The sequence below is a fragment of the Carettochelys insculpta genome, chromosome 29 (assembly GCF_033958435.1).
Source record: "Carettochelys insculpta isolate YL-2023 chromosome 29, ASM3395843v1, whole genome shotgun sequence".
Classification (NCBI taxonomy): Eukaryota; Metazoa; Chordata; order Testudines; family Carettochelyidae; genus Carettochelys; species Carettochelys insculpta.
The window spans coordinates 3005122-3028298 of NC_134165.1; the positions used below are offsets into that span (position 1 = coordinate 3005122).

A 23177-nucleotide genomic window follows, 5' to 3' on the forward strand; every position below is an offset into this window, starting at 1 on the left:
AGGGTGATGGAGTGACCCCTTGCTACTGAGTGCTGCCTGTTAGGTGTCTTATGGGGGCTCTGAGAAAGGCCTGTCCTGGCCTGAGGCCTCTGTGCCTCAGTTTCCCATCCCCCCTGAGGCCTTCCACTGTCGGCTCTTGGGGGCCAGGCAGGGTGGGGCTTTTTCTTCATAAACAGGCAGGGAGCCTGATTCCCACCAGCCCCTGCCCTGCCGAGCCCCCTGCTTCAGTGTCTCCCAGGGGGGCAGATCACTCAGTGCCACAAGGGTCCCCCTGATGCAATCAGCCCTGGCTGAGCTGTTCCCCACTGGCCGGCCTGGCCTGGGCTCAGCCGTGGAGGAGGGGCTGGCGGCGTCGCTCTCTGGGGGATTTTGAGTTGTCAGGGCCCAGCCGGGTGCGCTGGGAGACAGTTACTATGAGGATAAACCCGGCGGGAAAGAGGCCTTGGCTACCGTGGCTGGAGCCATGGGCCAGACTCAGAAGGGTTTTCTCTGGTGTTGCTCACCCCTCAGAGCATCTTACATGGCCAGGGGTGGGTTCTTCGACCGCGGCTGGAATGCAGCTGGCTCTGGGGTGGGACGCCGGAGGCTGTTGATGCAGGGATCCCTCCCCTGGCCCTGAGGTGCAGCCAGGTCTGGGGTGGAGCATCGGAGCTGAGTCATTTTGTGCAGCCGGAAGGCAGCTGGCTTGAGCTGAGGTGCCGCCCGCCCCGCCAGGCTCTGTCGCAGGGACCAGCGCAGGCGGGGTGGGCCCAGGAGCAGGTTTTGCTGCATTCGTGCGAGGTGACGCTGGGGCAGCTGCGTCCCTTGTGGGCAGCCGGGGCCGGGAGAGCCGCTCAGCCTCTCCTGCTCTCGGGCACCGCTGAAGGCCGTAGGGGTACTAGGAAGTCCCAGCAAAGCGGGGGAGCCCTGTTAAGCCAGCTGTGCCCGGCCCCCAGCTGGGCTCAAGGCCCCAAGAGCTGGGTCCTGCGCAGACCCGCAGTGACAGCGCTCCCTGCCCCGCAGAGATGTGGGGTGGGAGGGGAAACTGAGGCACGGGGGGCGGGGCTGGCCCAGGGGTCTGCAGGGAGTCTGCGGGAGAGCTCCGGCTCGAATCGAGACCCCTGGAGTGTCAGCCCGGGGCCCCCACTTCCACCGGCCCCCAGCTCCTCCCCCCGCCCCCCACAGCCCGATCCCCGCCCCCCGGGCGCGGCCAGGTGAGTCCCGCACCTGCCGGGCGGAGCCGCCTCCTGCCCCGCCCCGCCGGGCCCGGCCGCACATTCCTGCAGAGCCGCTTCCTGCTCCGGGCCGGGACCGACATGGCCCAGGCGGCCGCCGCGGGCAGGTGAGACCCGGGGCCGCGCCGGGCTGCGGGGGGCGGCGGGTCCCTGTGCCCGGGGCGCCCCGCCCCGCGGCTGCAATGCAGCGTCACCGGCCCGGGGGGGTCCCGGGCACGTGGGGCCCCGCCTCCCTCCCGGCCTGCTCAGCCCGGGGGTCCCCTGACCCCAGCAGCCGCTCGGGCAGAGCCACCCGGGGGTCCCGGAGGGTGGGAGGGTGGGAGGGGCTGAGCCGGGGGGGTCCCCGAGGGCGGAGGGGGCTGGATTCAGGGCTGGGTCGGGAAGAGCAGGGAGAGCAGTGGGGGGATGGGAAGCGGGGTTGTGGGGGGAGGGGCGCAGAAGTGGGGTGCGGGAAGGGGGAGGGGCAGGCTGCGGAGATGCCCCTTGGGAGGAGCTGATTAGAGTCAGGAAAGGGTTGGGGGGGCTTTAGGCCCCCCACGGAACTGGGGTCCAGCCCCTCCCCCCAGCCACAGGGGCCTGATGGGCATTTCCAGGCCATGCGTTGGATGGGTGGGGGCAGAAACAGAGCGTAGCGCCGGCTGGTGCTGACCAGGGCACGGCTGGTAGCCTCCCTGATGCCCCCCGGGAGGCCAGGAACTGGGGGCCTGGCAGGGGAGAGGTCTCTGCACTGGACGCCAGCTGGGGAGGTACCCAGCCCTGTCTGGAGCCCGCCTGCGCATGAGGGAGGGGGCCCAGCCTGTTTGGCCAAGGTGGGGTGGATGTGCTGGCAGGGCCCTGCCAAGGCTGTGTTTGCTCAGCGCTCCCAGGCACCGGTTCAGCTGCGGCCTTTGGCAAACACAGCGCTCAGGCTGGTCGCGAGCTGGGGCAAGAGGGCCTGGAGGCCTTGCCCTTGGCCGGGGGGCAGGGGAGGGACTGACAGCTGGGGGCATCTGTCCATTTCACGGAGAGTGGGGGGGTAAAGGGAGACAAAATTGCTGATCAATCCCCTACAAAGCTCTGCCCCTGCAGCTCTGCCGGTGCCCCTCACTCCCGACCTGCAGCCCCTGCCGGCCCAGCCCTGCCCCTGCAGCTCTGCCGGTGCCCCTCACTCCTGACCCACGGCCCAGGCTTCACCTCCCTCCCAGCCCTGGGCTCCCCTAGCCCTTCAGTCCAGACCCACAGCCCTAGGCACTGCATCCCCCTCCCAGCTCTACCTGTACTCCTCAACCCCGATCGGACTCCCCAGTAGCCTGGCCTTGGGCTCTCTATCTTTGCAAGTCATCAGCCCCCACCTGTTTCTTTGCCACGTACAATCTCTTCCCGCAACAGCCGTGGGGAAAAAAGCCAGAACACGTCGTCTTTACGCAGGATGGTGCTGCTGAAGAAATATTTTCTGCTCCAGCAATACCTTAGCCGGATGTTAAACAACAGCTGCAAAAGTTAGAGTTTCAAATCAGCAGGGCCTGGTCACTTACGCCCGAGAGTTTGAAGAGAACTGGCCAAGGAGTTCCACCTTGGAGCAAAGGGGCCATTCCCAAGGAGTGGAAGGAAGCTAACATTGGGGCAGTCTGTGAAAAGGGTAAACGGGCTCACCTGGATTATTATGATCTGTCCACACAGCAAGGGTGTTCCGGAATAGTTTATTCCAGAGCTATTATTCCAAAATAACCTATTCCAGAATAGGGCGTCTACGCTGCAGGGAAGCCCCGGAATAAGCAAAACTTCTGACACAGCGTGTCTACCCACGCTAGAGCCTCCTTTGGATTAGAGTCCTGCTTCCGGGGGCTGTGATGGAGTGGGGGATACCTGTGTGTATGTAAGTGACTCACAAAGGGTGTGAGGCTCCTGCTGAGGGTAACCTTGATGACCAGGTAACACCTTTGTACTGCAGACAAAGGAGGAGGTGGAGCCTGAGGGGTTTAAATTGGAACTGGGAGTTGGAAGCAGTTAGTCTGGGCTGAGGGAAAGAGAGACAAAGGAGGGGGCCAGGCCCCGGCTCTGGGGACCCCTCGGGGCCTCCTCTCCCCAACATGGATTGAACTGGCTGTCTCGGCCTGCAGTAGTGACTCCTCTGTACAATGCTGTGTCCTGTCGGCTAATAAACCTGCTGTTTTCCTGCTGAGTGAGAAACTCTCCTGCCTGCGGACAGGGTGCAGAGCTTGGGGGACCCCAAAACCCCATCACACTGGTGTCAGAAGTGGGATGTTCTGCACCCCGAGGATGGAGCATCCAGCAGTAAGTGACCGGGGCCCTGGAAGAAGAGGGGCCTGCGAGACCCAGGTGTGCTAAAGGGCAGTGAGGTGCAGTTCCCCAAGGCGGAGGGGCCTGCGGCCGAACCCAAGCAACTGCGGTTGTGGTCCTCGAGAGGGGGTGTCACACCCGAGGAGGGGTTACTCCTGGGAATCTGTTGGAGTCGGTCCCAGAAGGTGGAGGGGCCGAGAGCCCAACCCCCAGGAACAAGTGACCCCTGAGGAGGCTGACGCTGAATGAGTCCTTCCCAAGACAGGTTGCTCATGGTCCCTGAGAGCGGGTGTCACACTGAAGAAGGGGTTCCGCTGGGAGTCTGTTGGAGTCGGTCCCAGAGGGCAGAGGGGCCTACGGCCTAACCCCGGGCAGCTTGTGACCCGTAAGAAGCCTGGCACACTGAAGGGATTCTTCCAGGAATCGTGGGGTGCAGAGGGCATCAGCCTGAGAGCCTGCAACCACGCTGAGCAACTCCGCTGTGAAGTGGCAGCACCTGGAAACTGAAATCGAGATTAAAAAAGCTGGACAAGGCAGCGTGGATGTGCAGTGGCAGAGCTAAGGGTTAAGGAGAATCCTGCAGAGGTGAGCCCGGATCGGGGCAGGGAACCCTGGACTGCCTGGAGCTCTGAACCGAGTGGCCTGCCGCAGCTCAAGGAGGGAAGGAGCGATTCCAACCCATCATCTACTAGTGGCCAAGACAGACCTGCGAAGAGTTTTCCAGGCCTGGGCCGAGGAAGGTGCCTGTGTGTCTGTGCAGGAAAGCAGCTTGTCCACTGGGAATGGCAAGTTGTCTGTGAGAGAAGCTGCTCCACCTTCTGTGTGTGTGTGGAGACCAGCCGGGGGGCTGGGACAAAGGAGAAAGTGTCTCCCATTGTCTGTCTGTGTTGAACAGCAGCAGCAGCCTGGGGAGAGAGCAGAGCCTGCGTTTGGAAAAGGTGCCAATGAGGAAACTAGCCCATTGTCTGAGGAGGATTCCTCAGCCTAGGGTGGCTGGAGAAGGATCCACCAGAAAAGAGCATTCCAGGTGTGTCTCTGAATCCAGCCATGGGGGCTGGAGCAGAGGGAATGGCTCTGGGATGGGCAGTGGTATCCCTGCTAAGGACACTGGTCCTTGGTGCAAGAAAAGTGCTTCTGCTTCTGGGGAAGTGAATCCTTTGCCTGAGCCTGTGGGGGCTCAAGATGGAGCCAAGGTCCCAGAGCTGGATCTGAGGGCAGCTGAAGCCCAGATGGAAAGTGGGCCTACCTCTGTGTCTCTCAGGGGGGATGATGCTTTAACTTGGTCTAATCCAGTTAGGATCATCAGGAAATCCCAGAGACCAGACGATTCTGGTACTTGTTCTTTGCCTGATGCTGAGGTGTTACTGGGAGGGGGTGAGAGGACTCTGTCCTACCAGAGTCATCCTCTCGCCAGGACACAAGAACAGATGGGCAATGAAGTTACGCTGACTGATGAAGATAAAGGAGCTGGTAGCAGAAGGGAGGAAAGGGACCCTAACCTTCTGTCCGGTGGTACTGGCTGTCTGCCTGAAGGGGGATTACGTGGGAATCTGCCTAATGGGCCAGAAGTGATCCTGGGTTTAGGTGAAACCCAGGAGCTGGTTGTGGCTCAAGGGAGCAGTGCCCCTGTGGAGCCAGACAGGGGTAAGTTATTGTTTGGGGAAGCTCTTAAGGAAGAGAATTTCCCTGAAACTTTTCCTGACCCGTCTGTGGGGACTGCAGAAAATGGGAGTGAGGTGGAGGAGAGTGAACAGGAAAGGTGCTTGTCTGTAAGCACCAGAGCAACCCTTTGCCTGGGGAGAAGTTTGTTTCAGCTCCTGATGGCCAGGACCTGCCTGAGTGTGAAACCACTGGCTGTGCTCTGGAAGGGTCCAAAGCAGGCAGTGTAAAAGTTTCTCAGGAATTGGAAGTTGGTGCAAGTAAAGTAAAAACTATCAGGGAATGTGAGCAGCCCTGCAAGAACCAAATAAAACAGCTGCACAGTCAGTCTCTGTAGGATGCAGGAGAGCGCCAGCAATTCCCCATCTCCAGATGGTGGAAACACTTATATTCTTATACTGGACTCCACTTCTGATTCCATGGGGAGGCAGTAGTTGGAGGTGGAAGGACAAAGGAGCTTTGGGCCTGGTGGGCCAGTAAGGGATAAACAGGGATTCCTTCATGTGGATTCTGCGTCTGGGACTCACAAAACAACTCTCAAAAAGCAGTTTGGTTTGCAAATTTCCAGACTGGTGGGGGGGGCCATCTCCCTGAGATCATCAATGGCCCAGCTCTTGTTAAAAGGGAGGGCACAGCCAGAGAAATCAAATTTCCACCCCAGGGGGCAAAAGAGAAGATTAAAACTTAATAGTGCTAAGAAAGGCCTCAGCCATTTATCCCCAAAATACCAGATTCTCAAGGAGGTTACACAAAAGTTGTGGTCTACCAAAGAGCAACGTAAATGTACAGTTGCAATGGGTTTGTTCTGTAACTCACGCTGACTGCTGTAACCAAGGGGTGCTGCCACCAAAAGCTGTAAAATTGTACCATGTACTGAAGGTTTGGAAAGAGCCATGTGACATAATGACATTAATGTAGAAGCATAAGTTGTATGTTAAAGAAGTCTGTAACTCTAAAATGTCACCATTGTTCCCTGTAACTAGTCTTGCAACCTCTCACATGAGGAGGAACATTCCAAACCTATTGTGTGGCATGGAAGGGGAAACTGAGGCACACAACCATTGTGGTGGTCTGGCTAAATGCCAAGGATGGAAGCATTTGTACCTTCTTTTACTGGACTGTAACTGAATTCCAAACATTGGCTGAAGCAGCTGTATGAACTGGTGGTCAAACAGGGCAGGGACCAGACCAAAAAAAAACTATGTAATCTGTTGGTGCTGCAGCATCTGTATGGGCTCTGCCTGCCCCACTTAAGAACGTGGCTAACGAACCAGAGACAAAAGCAGGAAAACCAACCAACCTAAAAGAACTAAAGGAACTTGCCCGGCTGCATCACATAAAAAGGGCCAAAACCAAGCTCCTAACTTGGAGCCTCCCCCAGCAGGACTATAACGTGGAGGTGGTGCACATCAAGGGGAAAACAGAGGGTACAGCCAATGCCCTGTCACAAGGGAAGAGCCCCGAACTTCCCCAGGTCACCAGTTGAGTGACCCCGCTCAGTTCGGTCTGGAAGGGGGAAAAAATGTGATGGAGTGGGGGATACCTGTGTGTATGTAAGTGACTCACAAAGGGTGTGAGGCTCCTGCTGAGGGTAACCTTGATGACCAGGTAACACCTTTGTACTGCAGACAAAGGAGGAGGTGGAGCCTGAGGGGTTTAAATTGGAACTGGGAGTTGGAAGCAGTTAGTCTGGGCTGAGGGAAAGAGAGACAAAGGAGGGGGCCAGGCCCCGGCTCTGGGGGCCCCTCGGGGCCTCCTCTCCCCAACATGGATTGAACTGGCTGTCTCGGCCTGCAGTAGTGACTCCTCTGTACAATGCTGTGTCCTGTCGGCTAATAAACCTGCTGTTTTCCTGCTAAGTGAGAAACTCTCCTGCCTGCGGACAGGGTGCAGAGCTTGGGGGACCCCAAAACCCCATCACAGGGGCTTAATCCAAAATGGCACAACTACACAGGAGAATTATTGTGGGATAAACTATTCTGGAAGAGTTTATTTCGAAATAGCCCCCCATTCTCTGTCTACACAGGAATGTCTGTGTTATTCCTCCTATAATGAGGTTTAGCAAATTTGCAATAAGCCGTCCGCGAGTTAGAAATTATTTCACAATCGCAGTTATGTCGTGTAGACGCTCGTAAAGTTATTTCAAAATAACCTTGCTGTGTAATCTCACCTTCAGAGTCCTGCTAGCCTGGCATCAGCCTCAGGCAAGCCCAGACTCCATTACTAACAGGTTGGAGACAGGGAATCGTCAACCACGAGGGGCATCTGGACAGTAGAGCCTGCAAATTAGTGTGATATTTTTGAGCGAGAGCCCCAGTTGCTTGACTGAGGCCAGAGGCTCCTGTCGGCCATTTAAATCGGGCATCTGACAGATGCTGACAATGTTCCAATTGCAAAAACTAGACCAGTGCCAGTTCTCCGGGGGCCGTGTACAGGAGAATATGAACCGGTCACAGAGGGATCCCCATGTACTGGCAAATGTGCTCCTGAGGGGTCCTGGTTCTTGGATTTTATCTGGCATTTTTGTCCCTGACCTGGAAGAAAACATCAAATTGCCCCCTGGGAGAGCTTGTGGCCGGGAAGGGGGGTGGAAGGAAGAGGGCAGGTCTCTGTTGTGGCGTGACCTGGCTTGCTGGGCACAAGCAGCCAGCATTACTCCGGCCAAGGTAACCCTCTACCAATGCAGACTGTCGTACTCGCGGGGGCACTCTGCTGAGATGCTGTGCCTCGGATGAAGCTCCAGGGGCGTGGTGGGGAGTCACCTCTTCCTGTGCCACTGGGGAACGCGAGCCCGGCTGTGCGGGAGCCGAGAGGAGGCTTTACCTCCCAGGCCAGCTCCAGTAATCAATCCCGGCCAAGGCTGCACCTTGATGGCTGCCTGCGGGTCTGGTCACCCCGCTGCAAGTGGGGGTGTTGGAACCAGAAAAGGGACACAAAACAGCAACGACAATGGCTTGTGGGGTGGAAGGGAGCTGGCTAAGGCAGGGCACCTCGGCTGTCTGGGAATCTTGGCTGGCATGGAGCCAGCAAGTAAAGCCACGTTATTTATGGCTTTCCATGGGGGAGAAGCCCAGTGAAATTTGCAAAGAAACAGCAGACGTGTGTCTTCACACTGGGCACTGTCACCCTGGGGAACTCACTGCCAGGGCGTTTTGCGAAGGCCCAGCTAAAAGAGTTCGGTGCCTCTCATGGCATCATTACAAAAGGGATGGAGAATAAGACAGAGGATATTTTACTGCCACTGTGTAAATCCAGGGGACGCCCACATCTGGAATCCTGCGTACAGGAGTGGTGGCCTCATCTCAGAAGGATCGCTTGGCATTGGAAAAGGGTCAGAAATGTGCAAGAAAAATGAGAAGGGGTTTGGAAGGGCCGCCCTGGGAAGAGGGGTGAAAAGGCCTGGGGCTTGTCAGCTTAGAAGAAGGAGACTGAGGGGGGATGGTGTGATGGGGTTCTGGGGTCCCCCAAGCTCTGCACCCTGTCCGCAGGCAGGAGAGTCTCTCACTTAGCAGGAAAACAGCGGGTTTATTAGCCGACAGGACACAGCATCGTACAGAGGAGTCAGTGCAGCCGGCAGAGACAGCCAGTTCCATCCATGTTGAGGAGAGGAGGCCCCGAGGGGCCCCCAGAGCTGGGGCCTGGCCCCCTCCTTTGTCTCTCTCTCCCAGCCCAGACTAACTGCTTCCCAAATCCCAGTTCCAATTCAAACCCCTCAGGCTCCACCTCCTCCTTTGTCTGCAGTACAAAGGTGTTACCTGGTCAAGGTAACCCTCAGCAGTAGCCCCACACCCTGTGTGAGCCCCACACACACACAGGTATCCCCCACTCCATCACAGATGGGATGGAGGCAGGTGTGAAAAATGCGAATAAGGAGAAGTTGTTCACTTGTTCCCCTAATGCAAGAACTGGGGGTCACCCAAAGGAATTAATGGGGATGTCGTGGGTGAGTGCAGGGAAGGGGTTAATCTCTTCTGGATGTGACCTGAGCCCCAGTGAGTGGCGTGACTTTTCTGAACTGAGAACAGTGGCAGCGTTCAGGGCATTTTGCCTGCTGGGGAGGCAGAGAGAAGACGGAGGCAGAGGATGCCCCCCAGGCAACTGAAGTGAATCCCATAAGTATCCCGAATCTCAGAAGCAGCCCGAGAGGTGGAAGTGGAAGGGAAAGGTGGACGTAGATGCGATCAGGTTCTGGTTCTTTTGCATTCGGTTGGACTGCCTGCTCTGGTTTGTTTTGTTACTTTGATTAATAACTTGATTTTTCCCTCGGGGACTTTTAAGCTGCATCCCAGTGAAATATGGAAATATAACCAGTACAGTTTATTTTCTCTTGTACTGTGAATCAATCACTGTGTTAAGCCATCGTTCTGATACCTGTGTCCTGAGGAGGGTCTGTGTCGGTGTAGGCACCTTGTCAAGTTACAGCTTTCTTTGTTCTTCTGCCCTCTGTAAAGGGGAGAACAAGGCTGGAGTTTTCCCTATGAGGCATCCCCAGTGTGCCTGAGGACTGGGGTGGGGGCAGCCCTATCCTCCAGGGGTCTGGCACCATGGGAAGTTTGGAAGTAACGCCTGCATACAGGAAAGGTGCTTTCAGTTTTTGCAGCCTCCACTTTCTGCCCTTGGTGTGCCAGAGTGGGGACAGAGCCCTGATGGGGCAGCTGGTTTAAACCTATCAAAGGAGGGCAGGGTCAGCCTGCGGGACTCCTCGCCGGCGGAGGGTGAAGACCAGGGCTTGAACCGGGTTCAAAAAAGAACTAGGTCCATTCATGGAGGTTGGGTCTGTCGATGGCTCTTAGCCAGGCTGGGCTGGAACCGTGTCCCTGGCCTCTGCTTGTCAGAGGCTGGAAATGGGCGAGAGACGAAGGGTCGCTCAGTGGGTCCCTGTTCTGTTCATTCCCTCTGGGGCACATGGATGGACTTACGTCTGACCCTGCATGGCCGGCTTCCTGCCGCCACAGTTCAGGGAGGACGCTGGCATGTCGGTGAGGGGAGGGAAGACCAGGCGGGAGGCTGAAGCCTAGAGCCCATGGGGCGATACTTGCTCCTGGGAGGGACGTTTCCCCAGAGCTGCAGGGATTCCATCCAGCATGAACTCCAGGCTGGAGTCCGGGTCGGGCTGAGGGGTTCCCACAGTCTCTCTGGCTGGGCTCATGGCCTCCCTAACTGGCCCCCCTCTGCTCCCCACCCACAGCCCCCTGCCCAGCCTGGAGACGGCCCTGGAGGAGTGCATGGAGGCCCTGAACTCCTTCCTCTGCAACCAGTTCGGTGAGAGCCTGGGGAAGCTGCAGCCCAGGTGAGCGGTGGAGCGGCTCGTGGTCCCAGGCCCTCGGAGAGCAAGGGCTCCCGGCCTCTGCAGGGCGTGTGTCACGGGGGAGCCCAGAGAATGGGCATGAGAAGCCCTTCCCTCTCCCACTCTGGCACCTGAGACAGGGCAGGGAGGGGCTGGGGGGTGTCTCCCCTCTCCTGCCACCTGCCCCCTCCCCTCAGGGCCAAGGACAGCATGTACCACGCCCTGGTCTATGCCACCATCCTGGAGATGAGGGCCATGATGACCTTCGAGCACGAGGACATTGTCCAGGCCGGGCAGACCATGAAGGAGGCACAGGAGATCTGCCAGAGGTGGGCGCAGGGGGCCCAGGAGGGGGCAGTGGGGCACCCAGGGAAGGGAGGGGGCCCAGGGGCTGGTGGTTGCATGGGGGCTGGTGTGTGGGTGGGGGGGCGGCTGGCCTGACAATGGGACCCCCAGGCCATGAGAGGAGAGGAGCGAGCAGCAGCCCTCCTGCCAGGTGGAAATGGACCCACATGTTGTGTGTCATAGACCCACTGAGGGGGAGATTCCCCGGGCACTGCAGAGCTGGGGGGGGCTGGGGGCAAAGGGCATTGGGGCTAGTGGTCAGAGCAGTGGCTCCCGGGTTAATCCCCTGCCCTGTAACTGGAGGGTTACAGCCCCCGTGGAGGGGAGGGGACATCCCCTCCCCAGCCACCTTCCTCCCCGCAGGTTTCGGAGGAAATCCAGCATGGCCGGCTCCCTCTCCAGCCTGGGCAGCAGGGTGGACTCTTTCACGGAGGGTAAGGGCCGCGGGGCGTGGGTGAGCCCGGGGCCTGGGAGCCAGGACTCCTGGGTTCCCTCCCCAGCCGGGCTGGGAGGGGTAGATCGGGGGGGGGGGGTGCCAGGGCTGGGGCTGAGCCTGTCGCTCTCCCTCGCAGAGGAGCTGCACGCCGAAGTCTGCTACGCAGAGTGTCTGCTGCAGCGAGCAGCCCTGACCTTCCTGCAGGTACGGGACCCCCGCCCCCACCTGCCAAAGCGCCCGGGGGCCAAGACACCTGGGGTGGGAGCTAAACCCAGGGGCGGGGCTGCAGGGAGCAGGTGGGGCTCTCCCTGGCAATGGGGGCTGGTCCCCCTGGCTCTAGGGGTGCTGAGGGCCACCTCCCAGAGCGGGTCCCAGCTTTGCTTCCTCTCTCGTTAGACAGAGCTGCTTTGTGGTTTCCTGCATCCTGCCCCAGAGGTGGCTGCATCGCAGCCCGAGGCTGGGGCGCCTGTCTAAACAGTGCCCACGTCCCACCCCAGAAGTGGCTGCATCTCATCCCTAGGCCAGGAGCACTCGTCTAAACACTGCCCACGTCCCACCCCAGAGGTGGCTGCATCTCAGCCCAAGGCCAGGGTTCCGTTTATAAACAACCCCCATACCCAGTCCCAGTGGTGGCTGCATCTGAGTACTGAGGGAAGGGTCCCTCTATAAGCCCTGCTGCCCCGCCCCAGAGGTGGCTGCATCTCAGCACTGGGCACAGGGGCCCTTTCTGGGTGGCAGGTTCATTTTTCTCCCCCTGCAGGATGAGAACATGGTGAATTTCATAAAGGGGGGGATCAAGGTGCGGAGCAGCTACCTGATCTACAGGTGAGTGCTGCCTGGGGGGGCGCTGGGGGAGGGGCCCTGTCTAGGCTGCTGCCCTGGGGGTGGGGTGTGGGGTGGGCAGGACAGGGCCCTCCGCCTCCAGGCAGTTCTTGTGCTGGGAGGGTGGGAACTGCAGTGGTTCTCCTGGGGGTCCTTTGTGGTGTGGAGAGAACAGGGGCAGGAGCCAGGACTCCTGGGTTGGCTCCCCAGCCGTGGGAGGGGAGTGGGGGCTAGTGGTTAGAGCGGGGTGGGGCTGGGAGCCAGGACTCCTGGGTTCACCCCCCAGCCCTGGGAGGGGAGTGGGGGCTAGTGGTTAGCGCCCCTCGACTCTCCTGTTTCTTCTCCAGGTCGCTGAGCACCTTTGTCCAGTCCGGTGAGGGTGCGGCCGGCGCGGCCCACGTCCACTTGCAGGGCGGGCTGGCGTTGGGCATCGGCGCCTTTAACCTGGTGAGTTGCGGCTGAAGGGGGAGTGGGCTTGTGGCCTTTGGGGCTGGAACTGGCTGGTGCCGGGGCTGGTCACTGCGATACGCCCCTGGGCAGGGCTGGGGCCTGGGTCTTTCACGCCTCTCTCCTCCCCAGACGCTCTCCCTCTTCCCCCCACGGATCCTGAAGCTGCTGGAGTTTGCTGGGTTTTCAGGGGACAAGGTAACCCCCTTCCTGGCCCCTTGGCATCCCTTGGGGGGCAGGCGCTGCGCTGCTCGGTCTGCAGGGCCCCCGATGGGGCTGGGGGAAGGGAGTAGGGGCCTGTCCTCCACCCCCAGCCCTGCTGCAGCCAGAGCCCCACCCATGGGGCACAGGCAGTGCCCCGGCAGACAGAGGGCCCTGGCCTGAGTCCCCTACCCCCTGCTGGAGCGAGAGCCTCTCCCCCTGCCGCTCCCAGAGGGGGCCTGGCCCTGTGGTTGTGTGTGGCAGTGGCCGGCTGCGCTGCCCCAGAGGTGGCCGCATCGGGCAGTGCAATGGGACCCACCCCCACTGTGTCTCCCTGCCCAGGAGTATGGCCTGCAGCAGCTGCACCAGGGAGCCACCACGCCGAACCTGCGGGCCCTGCTGTGCACCATGCTGCTGCTCTGCTACCACACCTTCCTCACCTTCATCCTGGGTAGGAGCCGGGGCTGGCGGGGGGTGGGACAAGGGGCCCGGCCCCTCCCGAGGGTGCTGGCTCCCACCTGGCCCCAGGTGCAGGGGACTGGCTGGAGGGGGCAGGGAATTGGGCCTGGGGCCTGTCCCCTCCTGGGGCCTCCAGCTCTGAGCCGGCCCCCGTTCCCATCCAGGGGTCCCTGCTCACTCCCGGAGCTGGGCTGACCCCTCCTTGCACCCTCGCAGGGACTGGGGAGGACGACTGCATGGAAGCCGAGAGGCTGCTGGGACCCTACCTCTCTCGCTACCCCAAGGTACGGGGCTGGCTGGCGAGGCCTTTCGCCTGGGGGCTGCCCCGGGGGCCCCGATCTGGCCTCCCAGTGTGTTTTGCTATCCCAGCTAAAACCAGGGAGGGTGGAAAGAACCTCTGGGACCCCTTGTACCCCACCCGGTGCCCCTCACTCCCGCCCCCCAGTCCCCTGCTCCCCTCAGCCAGCCAGTGCCCCAAACTACAGGCCCCTGCCCCCCCCCCTTGCTGGTGCCCCTCACTCCCACCCCACAATCCCCTGCTCCCCCCCGCCCAGCTGGTGCCCCAAACTCCCAGCCTACAGCCCCCTGGGTGGAGACAGGTGTGACCCCACTGGGCTGAGATCCCTCCCCCAGACTCACTCCCTGGGGATCCCAGCCCCCCCGGCTGTGCCCCCCCCATAACAGCGCCTGGCTCCCTCCGCAGAGCGCCATCTTCCTGTTCTTTGCTGGCAGGATAGAGGAGATCAGAGGAAACATCAATGAGGTAAGAGCCGGGCGATCCTGAGCTCCCAGGCGCGGCCGCGGGCTGGGCGGGGGCCAGACCCCATGTCCCAGGCCCAGCCCCGGGCCCCGCTTGTGACGCTCCCACCTCTCGGCCCAGGCCATCGGCAGGTTCGAGGCCGGCTGCTCAGCCCAGCAGGCCTGGAAGCAGTTCCATCACATGTGCTACTGGGAATTGATGTGGTGCTTTGCCTACAAGGGGGTCTGGAAAATGGCCTATTTCTACGCAGACCTGCTGAGCAAGGAGAACCGCTGGTCCAAGGTGAGGGGCCCGAGCGGCTGGGGGGTGGGGAGCTCCCTGGGGCTGGAAGGGTTAACTGGGGAGGGGGCGCCCCGGCACAGCGCCCCAGTGCTGCGTGGGGCCGGTGGAGGTGGGGAGCGCCCCCTGCCGAGCCCCCACCGCGCAGGGCGGGTTTGCTCCGGGGCCGTCCGGGTGCCCAGCTGCAGGGCTCTCGCCCGCCGGGCGCTGCTCTGGGGTTGTGGGTTCTGGGCCCGGTCCAGCCGCGCGGGGGCTGATGGGGGCTGCGTCTCTCCCCAGGCCATGTACGTGTACATGAAAGCCGCCTTCCTCAGCATGCTGCCCCCCCACGAGCCCAGGCCCTTCGGGGAGAACGAGGTGGAGCTGTTCAGGTGGGTGTGGGGTGCGGGGGGGGCAGTTTTCAGGCCTTGCAGCACAAGGAATGGGACTTTGTGGGGCAGGGGCTGTGGGTCAGGAATGAGGGGCACCGGCAGGGCTGGGGGGAGCTGGGCCGGGCTGGCGGGGGGGGTGAGGGGCACCGCAGGGCTGGGGGGAGCCGGGCTGGGCTGGCAGGGGGGGTGAGGGGCACCGGCAGAGCTGTGTGTGTCTCACCCACCAGTTACTCGCCCTCTCTCACAGACCCCCAGATGCAGACCTGCGTGTTCCCCTTTCTGCATCAGCCTAGTGCATGGCCCTGGTGGTTCCCTGCTCTGCCCCTCGTCTTTCACGGGGGTTCAGCTGGCCCCCGCCCCTGCAGCGAAGCTGGGCAACCGGCAGGGGCTGCCTACAGAGACGAGGGACGTGGGCCTAGCCCAGGACTCCTGGGGAGGGGGCACTAGTGGTTAAAGTGAGGTGGGGTGGGGTGGGAGCCAGGACTCCTGGGTTCTCTCCCAGCTCTTGGAGCAGAGTGGGGGCCTAGTGTTTAGAGGGGCTGAGTTGGGAGTCCTGGGGTCCGTCCCTGCTCTGGTTGTTCATGGTGCTGAATTTGCAGCCTCAGCTGGACGCGCTGGGCCGGCCTGGGGCCAACAGAAACATCCACTGAGACCATTCCCAGCCTGAGCGCTGGGCCTAGCCACGGCGTCCACGTGAGACCAGCTCTGGGTTTTTGCTCTTGTCGCTCTTTGATCTGCCGCACCTTTGCATTGCCGCTGCCTTTGTGCAGTCATTAGGTTCCAGAGTTAACGGCTGGGGCACTGAAGCGGGTACGGCCCGAGCCGTTGTTGCAGGCCACTGGAACGTGGCTGTGCAAGGGGAGATCCTGGATCCCGGTGGTGGGCCCAGGGCCCCTCGTACAACCTCCCCTCTCGCGGAGCCGAGCCCAGCTGCGCCTCTCTCCCCAGGCAGGTGTCCTCTTTCAAGCAGAAGATCGCGGGTAAATCTCCCCCCACGGAGAAGTTTGCCATCCGGAAAGCCCGGCGCTATAAGGGCAGCCAGCCCGTCCCGGTGCCGGTGCCGGCCCTGGTGAGGGGGGAGGGGAGGGGCAGGGCTCAAGTTGTGCTGGATTCTCCCCCCAGCTCTAGGAGGGGAGGGGGGCTGGAAATCAGTAAGGCCGGGTCGCACTCCGCTCCCTGCTGTGTGACCTTGGGCAGGTCGTGGCCTGCTCTGTGCCTCAGTTTCCCCACATCCCCCCAGCCGAGTGCTGCCGCTGTACCCTGTGCAGTCGGGGTGGGGGTGCAGGGAGGGGACCTGGCAGGTGGGGCTGTGCCAGGGGGGGCCTCAGAGCTGCCGCTGCAGGGCGCACGGCCTAGCCCTTGCCCTGACCCCCCCCCGTCCCCCACCAGGAGATGATGTACATGTGGAACGGCTTCACGGTGCTGGGGAAGCAGCCGGAACTGCTGGAGGCCACGATGGAGACGCTGCTGCAGGCCGAGAAAAAGCTGCAGGAATCGCCAGGTAACAGACATGGGGCCTGTCCCCTGCAGGGGCCCCAGGGCAGGACTGGCTGGCTCAGGGGGCAGGGAATGGGGCAGGGCCTGTCCCCTCCAGGGGCACCAGCTCCCCTGGCCCCAGGGCAGGACTGGCTGGCTCAGGGGGCAGGGAATGGGGCAGGGCCTGTCCCCTCCAGGGGCACCAGCTCCCCTGGCCCCAGGGCAGGACTGGCTGGCTCGTGGGGCAGGGGGTGGGACCCAGGCACAGGTTTTCCCATGTGGCTGCGTTGTGTTTGCTGGGCTCAGCCCCTGTCTTAGGCCGAGCCAGAGGGGGTGGAAGGCCCAGTGGGGGGCTGGGGGAGCAGGGACAGTGCAGAGGGCCGGGGAGGCGCAGGGGGGCAGCTGCCCAGGCGTGGGGGCTGTGTAGGCCCGGGGGGGAAGGGACAGGAATGTTGTGGGGCCATGTACGAGATGTGTGGGGAGGGGCACATCCGGGGCAGGGGGATGAGGGGGGTCTGGGGGCTGGGATGCAGGGGACTGTGCAGGGGGTGACACAAGGGGGCTGTGGGGGTTTCTGGGGTGCTGTGGGGGGGCAGGCGAGGGGGACTGTGGAGGGGCTGTGGGGGGCAGGTCGTGGGGGGCTGTGGGGGGGCAGGCGAGGGGGACTGTGGAGGGGCTGTGGGGGGCAGGTCGTGGGGGGCTGTGGGGGGGCAGGCGAGGGGGACTGTGGAGGGGCTGTGGGGGGCCGTGGGGGGTTTCCGGGGCACTGTGGGGGGGCAGGCGAGGGGGACTGTGGAGGGGCTGTGGGGGGCAGGTCGTGGGGGGCCGTGGGGGGTCTCTGTGGGGGGGCAGGCGAGGGGGACTGTGGAGGGGCTGTGGGGGGCAGGTCATGGGGCGCTGTGGGGGGGCAGGCAGCGGACGAGGCACTACCCCTGCCCCCCGCCCCCGCAGGCGGCGAGTTCCAGGCGGACGACCGGTGCTTGCTGCTGCTGCTCAAGGGGCTGTGCCTGAGGCACCTGCAGCGGGTGGCCGAGGCCGAGGCCTGCTTCAGCGCCGTGCAGGGCAGGTGAGCGCCCCCTGCTGGCCACGCCCGGCCGCTGTCCCCCCCTGCCCCACGGGGCGGCCAGCCGGGCAGGGGCTGGGGCCTGCCGGTCTCCCCTTCCCCCCCACCTCCTGCTTGCTGTTCTTAGGCCACCCCCCCGGGGGCTTTCACAGCGGGGCCCCCCCAGCCCCGGGGCCTGTCCGGCCAAGGGGGGTCCTGGCTCTTGGGGGGGGGGCTGTCCCCTGCTAGGGCCCCAGGGTGTCTGGGGGGCGCTGTGCTTCGGCAGCTCTGCGGGCCCCGCAGCCCCCGGGGCAGAGCTCGGCCAGGGCCTGCAGGGCTGCCGCCCGCCTGCCCATCCGTCCCTCTTGCCGGCAGCGAGAAGCAGATCCGCTGTGATCACTACCTGGTGCCCAACGCGCTGCTGGAGCTGAGCCTGCTGCACGTGGCCCGGGGCCGGAGCGAGGAGGCCGTCCGGCTGCTGCGCCGAGCCAGGTGGGGCCCCGGCGCGGGGGGGGAGGGTGGAAGCGGCGGTGCCCGTCCTGGGCGGATTCGAACCGGGGGCCTCTGGAGCGCAGGGCAGAGCTGGCATCTAGCTCGCGCTGTATAGCTCCTGCCGTAAACTCCAGAGGTCCCCGGTTCGAGTCCGCCTGGGGGCCGTTACACCAGCACATGTCCCTGGGAGCCCCAGCTGGGACAGCCCAGCCTGCACTGTGGTGCTAAGGGGAGCAGGAACCGTCTGCCCCTTTGCCCCCCACCCCGGCACGGCCCTGCCCCCTATCCTGGGGGCAGGAGGGGGGTGGGCTCCTCCGCCTCCACCCCCACCCAGCTGCTCCCATCTGGGGTCTGAATTTCCCATAATCCTGCAGGGAGCGGAGCTGCTTCCAGAACATTGGGCGGTTCTCTGGGGCAGCTGTGTCTCTGGGGGGGCTTGGGCTGCTCCCCACTCGAGGGCCCTGGAGGGGGGTCTGTGTCTCTGGGGGTCACTCCCTGCCGCAGGGCCCTGGGGGGGGGGGTGTCTGTCTCTCTGGGGTCTCTCACCCCCACGGGCCAGGGCTGTGTCTGAACAGGAGGGAGGAGGGCGGGTGACTGGCTGGGTAGCTGATCCGGGGGTAGGGCTCTCGGGGGGAGTCTGGTGCGTGTGGGGGTGGGGGAGCGTCTGGTGCACATGATGGAGACCAGCCCTGGTGGGGGAAGAGGGGAGGTGCCTTTATGGCTGTTTGCCCCCCATATTCACCCCCTCCCCCCTGTAGGAACAACTACAAGAACTATTCCATGGAGTCGCGGACGCTGTTCCGGATCCACGCGGTTCTCTCGCGGCTCAAGGCTGACCAGGAGGAGAACGGCACAGAGGGGCCCGGCCCTTCCTAAAGAGCTGCCCAGCCGAGAACGGGAGGCACCGGCCCCTAGGGGGTGGACCCCCCCAGAGGAGAACCTGCACTTTCAAGGAAACCCAATTGACACAACCCTCCCGGTGCTCCTGGAGCCGCCCCCTGCCGCAGCCGGCGGAGCTGGGAGGGGGTGTGAGCCGCCGGCGCTGGGGTCCCCGTGATAAATGGCCGGGGGGGAACTGGATCCTGCGGGAGGCTGAGCCCTTAAAGGACTGTTCAGCCTGCAGAGCACATTGGGGCCCTAGGCTGAGGGCAACCCACAACCCTCCCCCCACGCGCGTTAATTAAATTAACAGTGGGGCCAGTCACGTGGGGCCCAGTCAGGGCTGTGCCGTGTGTTCCCCGGCTGGTTTACCTTCCCAGCCACGCGTTGCTTCCCCAGTTCTGGTCCCCGGCGGCCCAGCCGGCTCCACCCCCAGGTGGCTGGTCCCTTCCCAGCCCATGTCATCCTGTAAGCATGAGACAGCCAGGCAGGACAGACCTGTCCAGCGTTGCTCGGGGTCAGCCGGACAGGCAGCGCCTCTTTCTGCCATCCCCAGCGGGGTGCAGAGGACCGCTGACCAGTCTGCCGTTGGGCTCTTGTTCGGGGGTGATCCTGGACCTGCTGCCACCTCCATCACTGGGAGGCGATGGTTTTAAAACCGCAGCTGTGACCTTGTTTTTATATTTCCACCTCCTCTCTTTCGGGCTGGAAATTCAGGTGTGCTGCGAGGGTGCAGGGGCCCCGCTGTGACGAGGGCTGAATGCTAGAGCTGGTTGTCGTGTTGTTAAGCAGTGCAGCCGCTGAGCGACCGCTGAGCCGTGTCGTCCCAGATTCGGGCAGGCAGGGAGGGGGGAAACTGAGGCAGCAGGGGGTGCCTCTTTGCGTGAAGGATGCTAAGGGGCGGGTTAGTGCAAGAATGGGGCCTTGAACCCTGACCTGTGGAGGCTGGGTAGAAAAATCATCTGTCTCCCTTTAGCACAATTCACTGGAACCTCGTCCCCCTGGTGCCCAGGGCATCTTGTGTGTAGCCGCTATGTGCTGGAAGTGGTTTTACATTGCTTGGTCCCATGGGCTGCAGCCCTGGACACCAGCCGGGCCACTGGGCTGATCCCTTTCGAGCGAGCCACTCACTCTAACGAGGCTCGGCTGAACCTATCATGCCAAGGGAACAGCCTGGCCAAACGCCGGCAGCCTGCATGAGCTGCAGCTGGCAGCTGGTCCCTGCTCTGCAGGAGCCGTGGGCTGGGCCCACTTGCCAGCTACTGAAGTGCCAGTGATTGCGCTCCATGCTGGGGAGGCGCCGTGCAGCGGAAACAGCTGCAAAAAGCGGCGACATTTGGACTGAGGCTTTGCAAATTCAGCAGGCCCCCCAGGCAAAGGTCCTGGGCAGCGTCGGCCCAGGACACGAGAGCCTGGTGGGTGATGGGGTGGAATCCCCCAACGCACGGCGCTGCCCCACAAGCCATGTGCCCGCTGGGGATGCTGGGATGTGTACCCACGGCACAGTGGGCTGTTGGCCAGGAGAGCACAGCCGCCCGGGCAAGGCGCCAGCACAGAGGCCTGCGGTTGAATCCCATTGTCATCCCGGTGTATTTTCCACGGGGCAAAGCTTCAGTGACGGGCGCGGCTTGTACGTAGAAACAGGGAGGCGTCCGGTGGCGTCCGAAGACTAACCGATAACGAGGAGCAGCAATATCGGTCTGGTCTCACAGGTAACAAGCAGTCCTGTGGCACCTTATAGACGAACTGATGTTTTGGAGCATGAGCTTTCGAGGGCAAGGACCCGCTTCGTCAGATGCACCTCTGAGGTGCCACAGGACTTCTTGTTGTTTTTAAAGATACGGACTAACACGGCTCCCTCTTGGATACTTATTGGGTCATAAACTTCATCAGCTGTAGCTGGCAAAGTGGGATGCTGCCCAGGAAAGCTGATGCCCACGTAAATCTGGTTGCCTTTAACGGCGTGTCTACACAGCCAAGTTATTTTGAAATCACGGCCGGGACTTCAAAATAACTTTGCAAGCGATGACACAACACAACCGCTAGTGCGAAATACTTCCCAACTGGTGGCTGGCTCAGTCTGAAAGCAGCAAACGAGGACCAACGTCTCTTTCCAAACGGGGGTGTCTGCACAAGGACTCGAGTGTATTTTGAAATGAGCCGCAGGGCGGCCGCTGGCTTTGCTTCAAAGTAGGCTCCGTGTGTCGGGACGTTCTCGTTCGAAATAGCCGAGTGCTATTTGAATATATATTGTGGGTAGCAGTACTAGTTCAGAAAATCTCCCCCAGAATTCGCATGCTGTGTAGACATAGCCTAAGGAGCCACAGGCCTCTGCGTTGTTTGTGAACGGCAGGCTCATATGGCTCTCCCGAGTTAATCAGGAAGGGAGTTATGCTCCTACTGTTTAATTGAAGCCATTGCTTTTCAACCCATTTACAGTTACCGGGGTGCACTTCTGCATAGATGCCCTGTTAAAGGACAGAGCTGTTACCAAAGGCCCGGAGGCAGCGTGGTGGGAATTCCCCATGACAAGGAAACAGCTGGTTTTTATCCTAGCCCCACACGTGGCCGGGTAAGCCCAGCACCAAGCTGGCAAGAGAACCAGAAGCTACACCCAAGGCGAGGGGCAATGGGATTTGCTTACAATGAGCACTTGATTAGGTTATGGAGGTTTGGGAGTGAACGAGAAATGGGGGGGCTCTGCTGAGAGTTTTAATCCATTTTAATTCTGGAGCGGATGTAAACAAAATAAAGATGTTTCCTTTGTATTCCTGGGTGTCTTTTTTTTTTGTCCCCGTGCAAAAAACGTAGGGCCAGCCCTGAACGTACCAAACTCTGCCCGCTGCTGGTTTCTCTGAGCCTGCAGCGTTGCTCGGGTGGGGGCTGGGATGAGGGTGGTAGGGACGTGTGTTTGATTCAGCGAGAAGGGACTTAAACTTCCAGCAAATTCAGGCCTGTAGGAAACAGCAGGTCAACACCACCGGCTGTGGGGCCAAGTGCCAGACACCCAGGTAAGCACGGCTGGGCCATCAGCTTTAATTTGCCCAGCGCCGCAGGCACTAAAGGGGTCAGCTTATGCCTTGAGTCGATAACCTGAATTTTTGTTTGTATCCAAATGAACTGCAGTTGTCCTCCTCCCCGTGCCTACCACCGTTTTTGCATTCAGCTAAAACCAGGGGCTCGGTGTCATGTGGCAGTGGGTTCCGCAGCTCAGAGGCACCTTACGTCCAAGTCAGTAGCGCCACGAGGCAGCTTTAGATGCGCTGAGCTGCGAGGCAGAATGGCCTAGCGGATAGAGCACCGGATGGGCTCTTGGGAGAGACGGCATCTGTTCCTCAACTCTACCGGTGGCCTTCTGGGTGGCCTGGCGCAAGTCATTGTCGCTGCCGGGCCTCAGTTTCCCCAGACTGTAAATGAAGCAGAATGCTGCTGGCCTCCTTCGGAAAGTGCTGAGACAACACCTGCCGAAGAGCCAGGGGTTAGCACACTGTGAGAGGGCGGAATGGACACACCGCACCTGCTGTTCCCAGAATCATAGACCAATAGAACTGGAAGAGACCTAAAAAATCCCCTTGTTCTAAGCAGGACCAAACCCATCATTACTCGTTTTGTGTCTCTCTCCCCTGCCTCCCTAGGGTCAGGCTTTCAAAAGCCCTTTTATGTGGCAAAGGGCTTCCCCGGCAGGCTGACTGTGCACTGGCCAAACTTCTTTTTAAAAACGATACAGCTACACTGGGCCAATCGCTTGCACAGCTGCGATTCTCCGCTCTTACCACCTCTACATCACAGCGGGTGGACTGGGTGGCGGGGGGGGTTGGTATCACAGGAGGGGTGTGCAAAGTGGAGGGTGGGCCCCCTCGAGGGGGTGTGATATTTCATAAGGGGGGGGGGTGGCAGCACAACTGGCTGCTGAGGCTCAGGCTTGTCCATCTCATTAAACACGTTGCAACCTGTTAGTTTTTACATTCTACAGACTTTGGCGTGTGCTGAAAGGTTGGGGGGTGTTTTTTTATACGAAAGTAACCAAACTTCTGTCAGTTCGGATGACGTTGGGCGGGGAGGGGGTCCTGCTAATTGCAAAGACGAAAAGTGGGCCCTGCTGTAAAAAGTTCGCTCACCCCAACTGAAAACTCCTGTGGGCTACCTTGGGGAGGGGTGGAGACATGGAGAACAGCTAAGTTCTTCATCTTCCATCCTGCGGACCTGCTTCTGGGTAGGAATTCAGGGGGCTCAGCTGCAGCTGGGAACAGACCAGAATCGTCTCACAGGCCCAGCTCTTCAAAGGTACTTCAGGAGCCGAGTCGTCGGTTTCGCTTCTGCACGACGCAGCCCCTCTATGAATTTCTCTTGGCACCCAAGCAGCACTTTGAGGAAAACAAGGCAGCTCAACTTCGAGCTTTAAGAATCCCCTGCTCCTGGGTGAGTCCTGCCAGGGGTTGGTTCCCCTCCCTGTTAAAACCATGCACCGGACTTGTCTCCCTTCAGCCTCCTTTCGACTGTGGCTGCTAGTGGGAAGGGCCCACTCGCAGAGGTTTGCTGTGCAAGGCAGAGGGAAATAATTATTTCAGGGTCATGGTCTGTGCAGAGCAAAGAACATTGTAAGTGGGAGCGGTATGGGAGCCTGTGGCCTTGTGAAAACTGGGGGGAGAGGGCACTGCCCTTCCCCTTCACACCCCACAGCTACCTTGCAAACCATTCAATCCAACTGTGGAGACACCCTAGGCATTG

The 23177-nt window shown here is 61.2% G+C and overlaps 1 protein-coding gene across 5 annotated transcripts; it reads left to right on the forward strand.

Moving 5' to 3' along the window:
- Positions 1-1243: 1243 nt before the first annotated feature.
- LOC142003309 (tetratricopeptide repeat protein 39A-like) lies at positions 1244-21217 on the forward strand. Of its 5 annotated transcripts, none has more exons than XM_074980145.1 (18): positions 1244-1321; positions 10342-10443; positions 10638-10769; positions 11149-11219; positions 11358-11425; positions 11982-12046; positions 12391-12490; positions 12623-12688; positions 13034-13142; positions 13367-13434; positions 13854-13913; positions 14031-14192; positions 14469-14560; positions 15509-15629; positions 15950-16061; positions 16988-17102; positions 17454-17570; positions 18329-21217. In XM_074980145.1, exons 1-18 carry the CDS (start codon positions 1296-1298, stop codon positions 18444-18446), a joined length of 1704 nt encoding a protein of 567 aa, XP_074836246.1. In that variant the 5' UTR covers positions 1244-1295; the 3' UTR covers positions 18447-21217. The 5 variants fall into 5 exon arrangements, 4 of the variants coding, with proteins under 4 accessions (XP_074836246.1, XP_074836247.1, XP_074836245.1 ...); XM_074980146.1 differs by lacking the exon at positions 1244-1321 and adding an exon at positions 2764-2832; XM_074980144.1 differs by lacking the exon at positions 1244-1321 and having other exon boundaries at positions 10301-10443.
- Positions 21218-23177: the final 1960 nt, after the last annotated feature.

What these genes read in the sequence shown, in the direction of transcription:
- LOC142003309 (XM_074980144.1), top strand. Translation starts at nt 10,301, where the DNA reads ATGGCCTCCCTAACTGGCCCCCCTCTGCTCCCCACCCACAGCCCCCTG. An exon ending in CGGTGCCGGTGCCGGCCCTG is followed by an intron (nt 15,630 to 15,949) that starts GTGAGGGGGGAG and finishes GTCCCCCACCAG; the next exon opens with GAGATGATGTACATGTGGAA. An exon ending in TTCAGCGCCGTGCAGGGCAG is followed by an intron (nt 17,103 to 17,453) that starts GTGAGCGCCCCC and finishes TCTTGCCGGCAG; the next exon opens with CGAGAAGCAGATCCGCTGTG.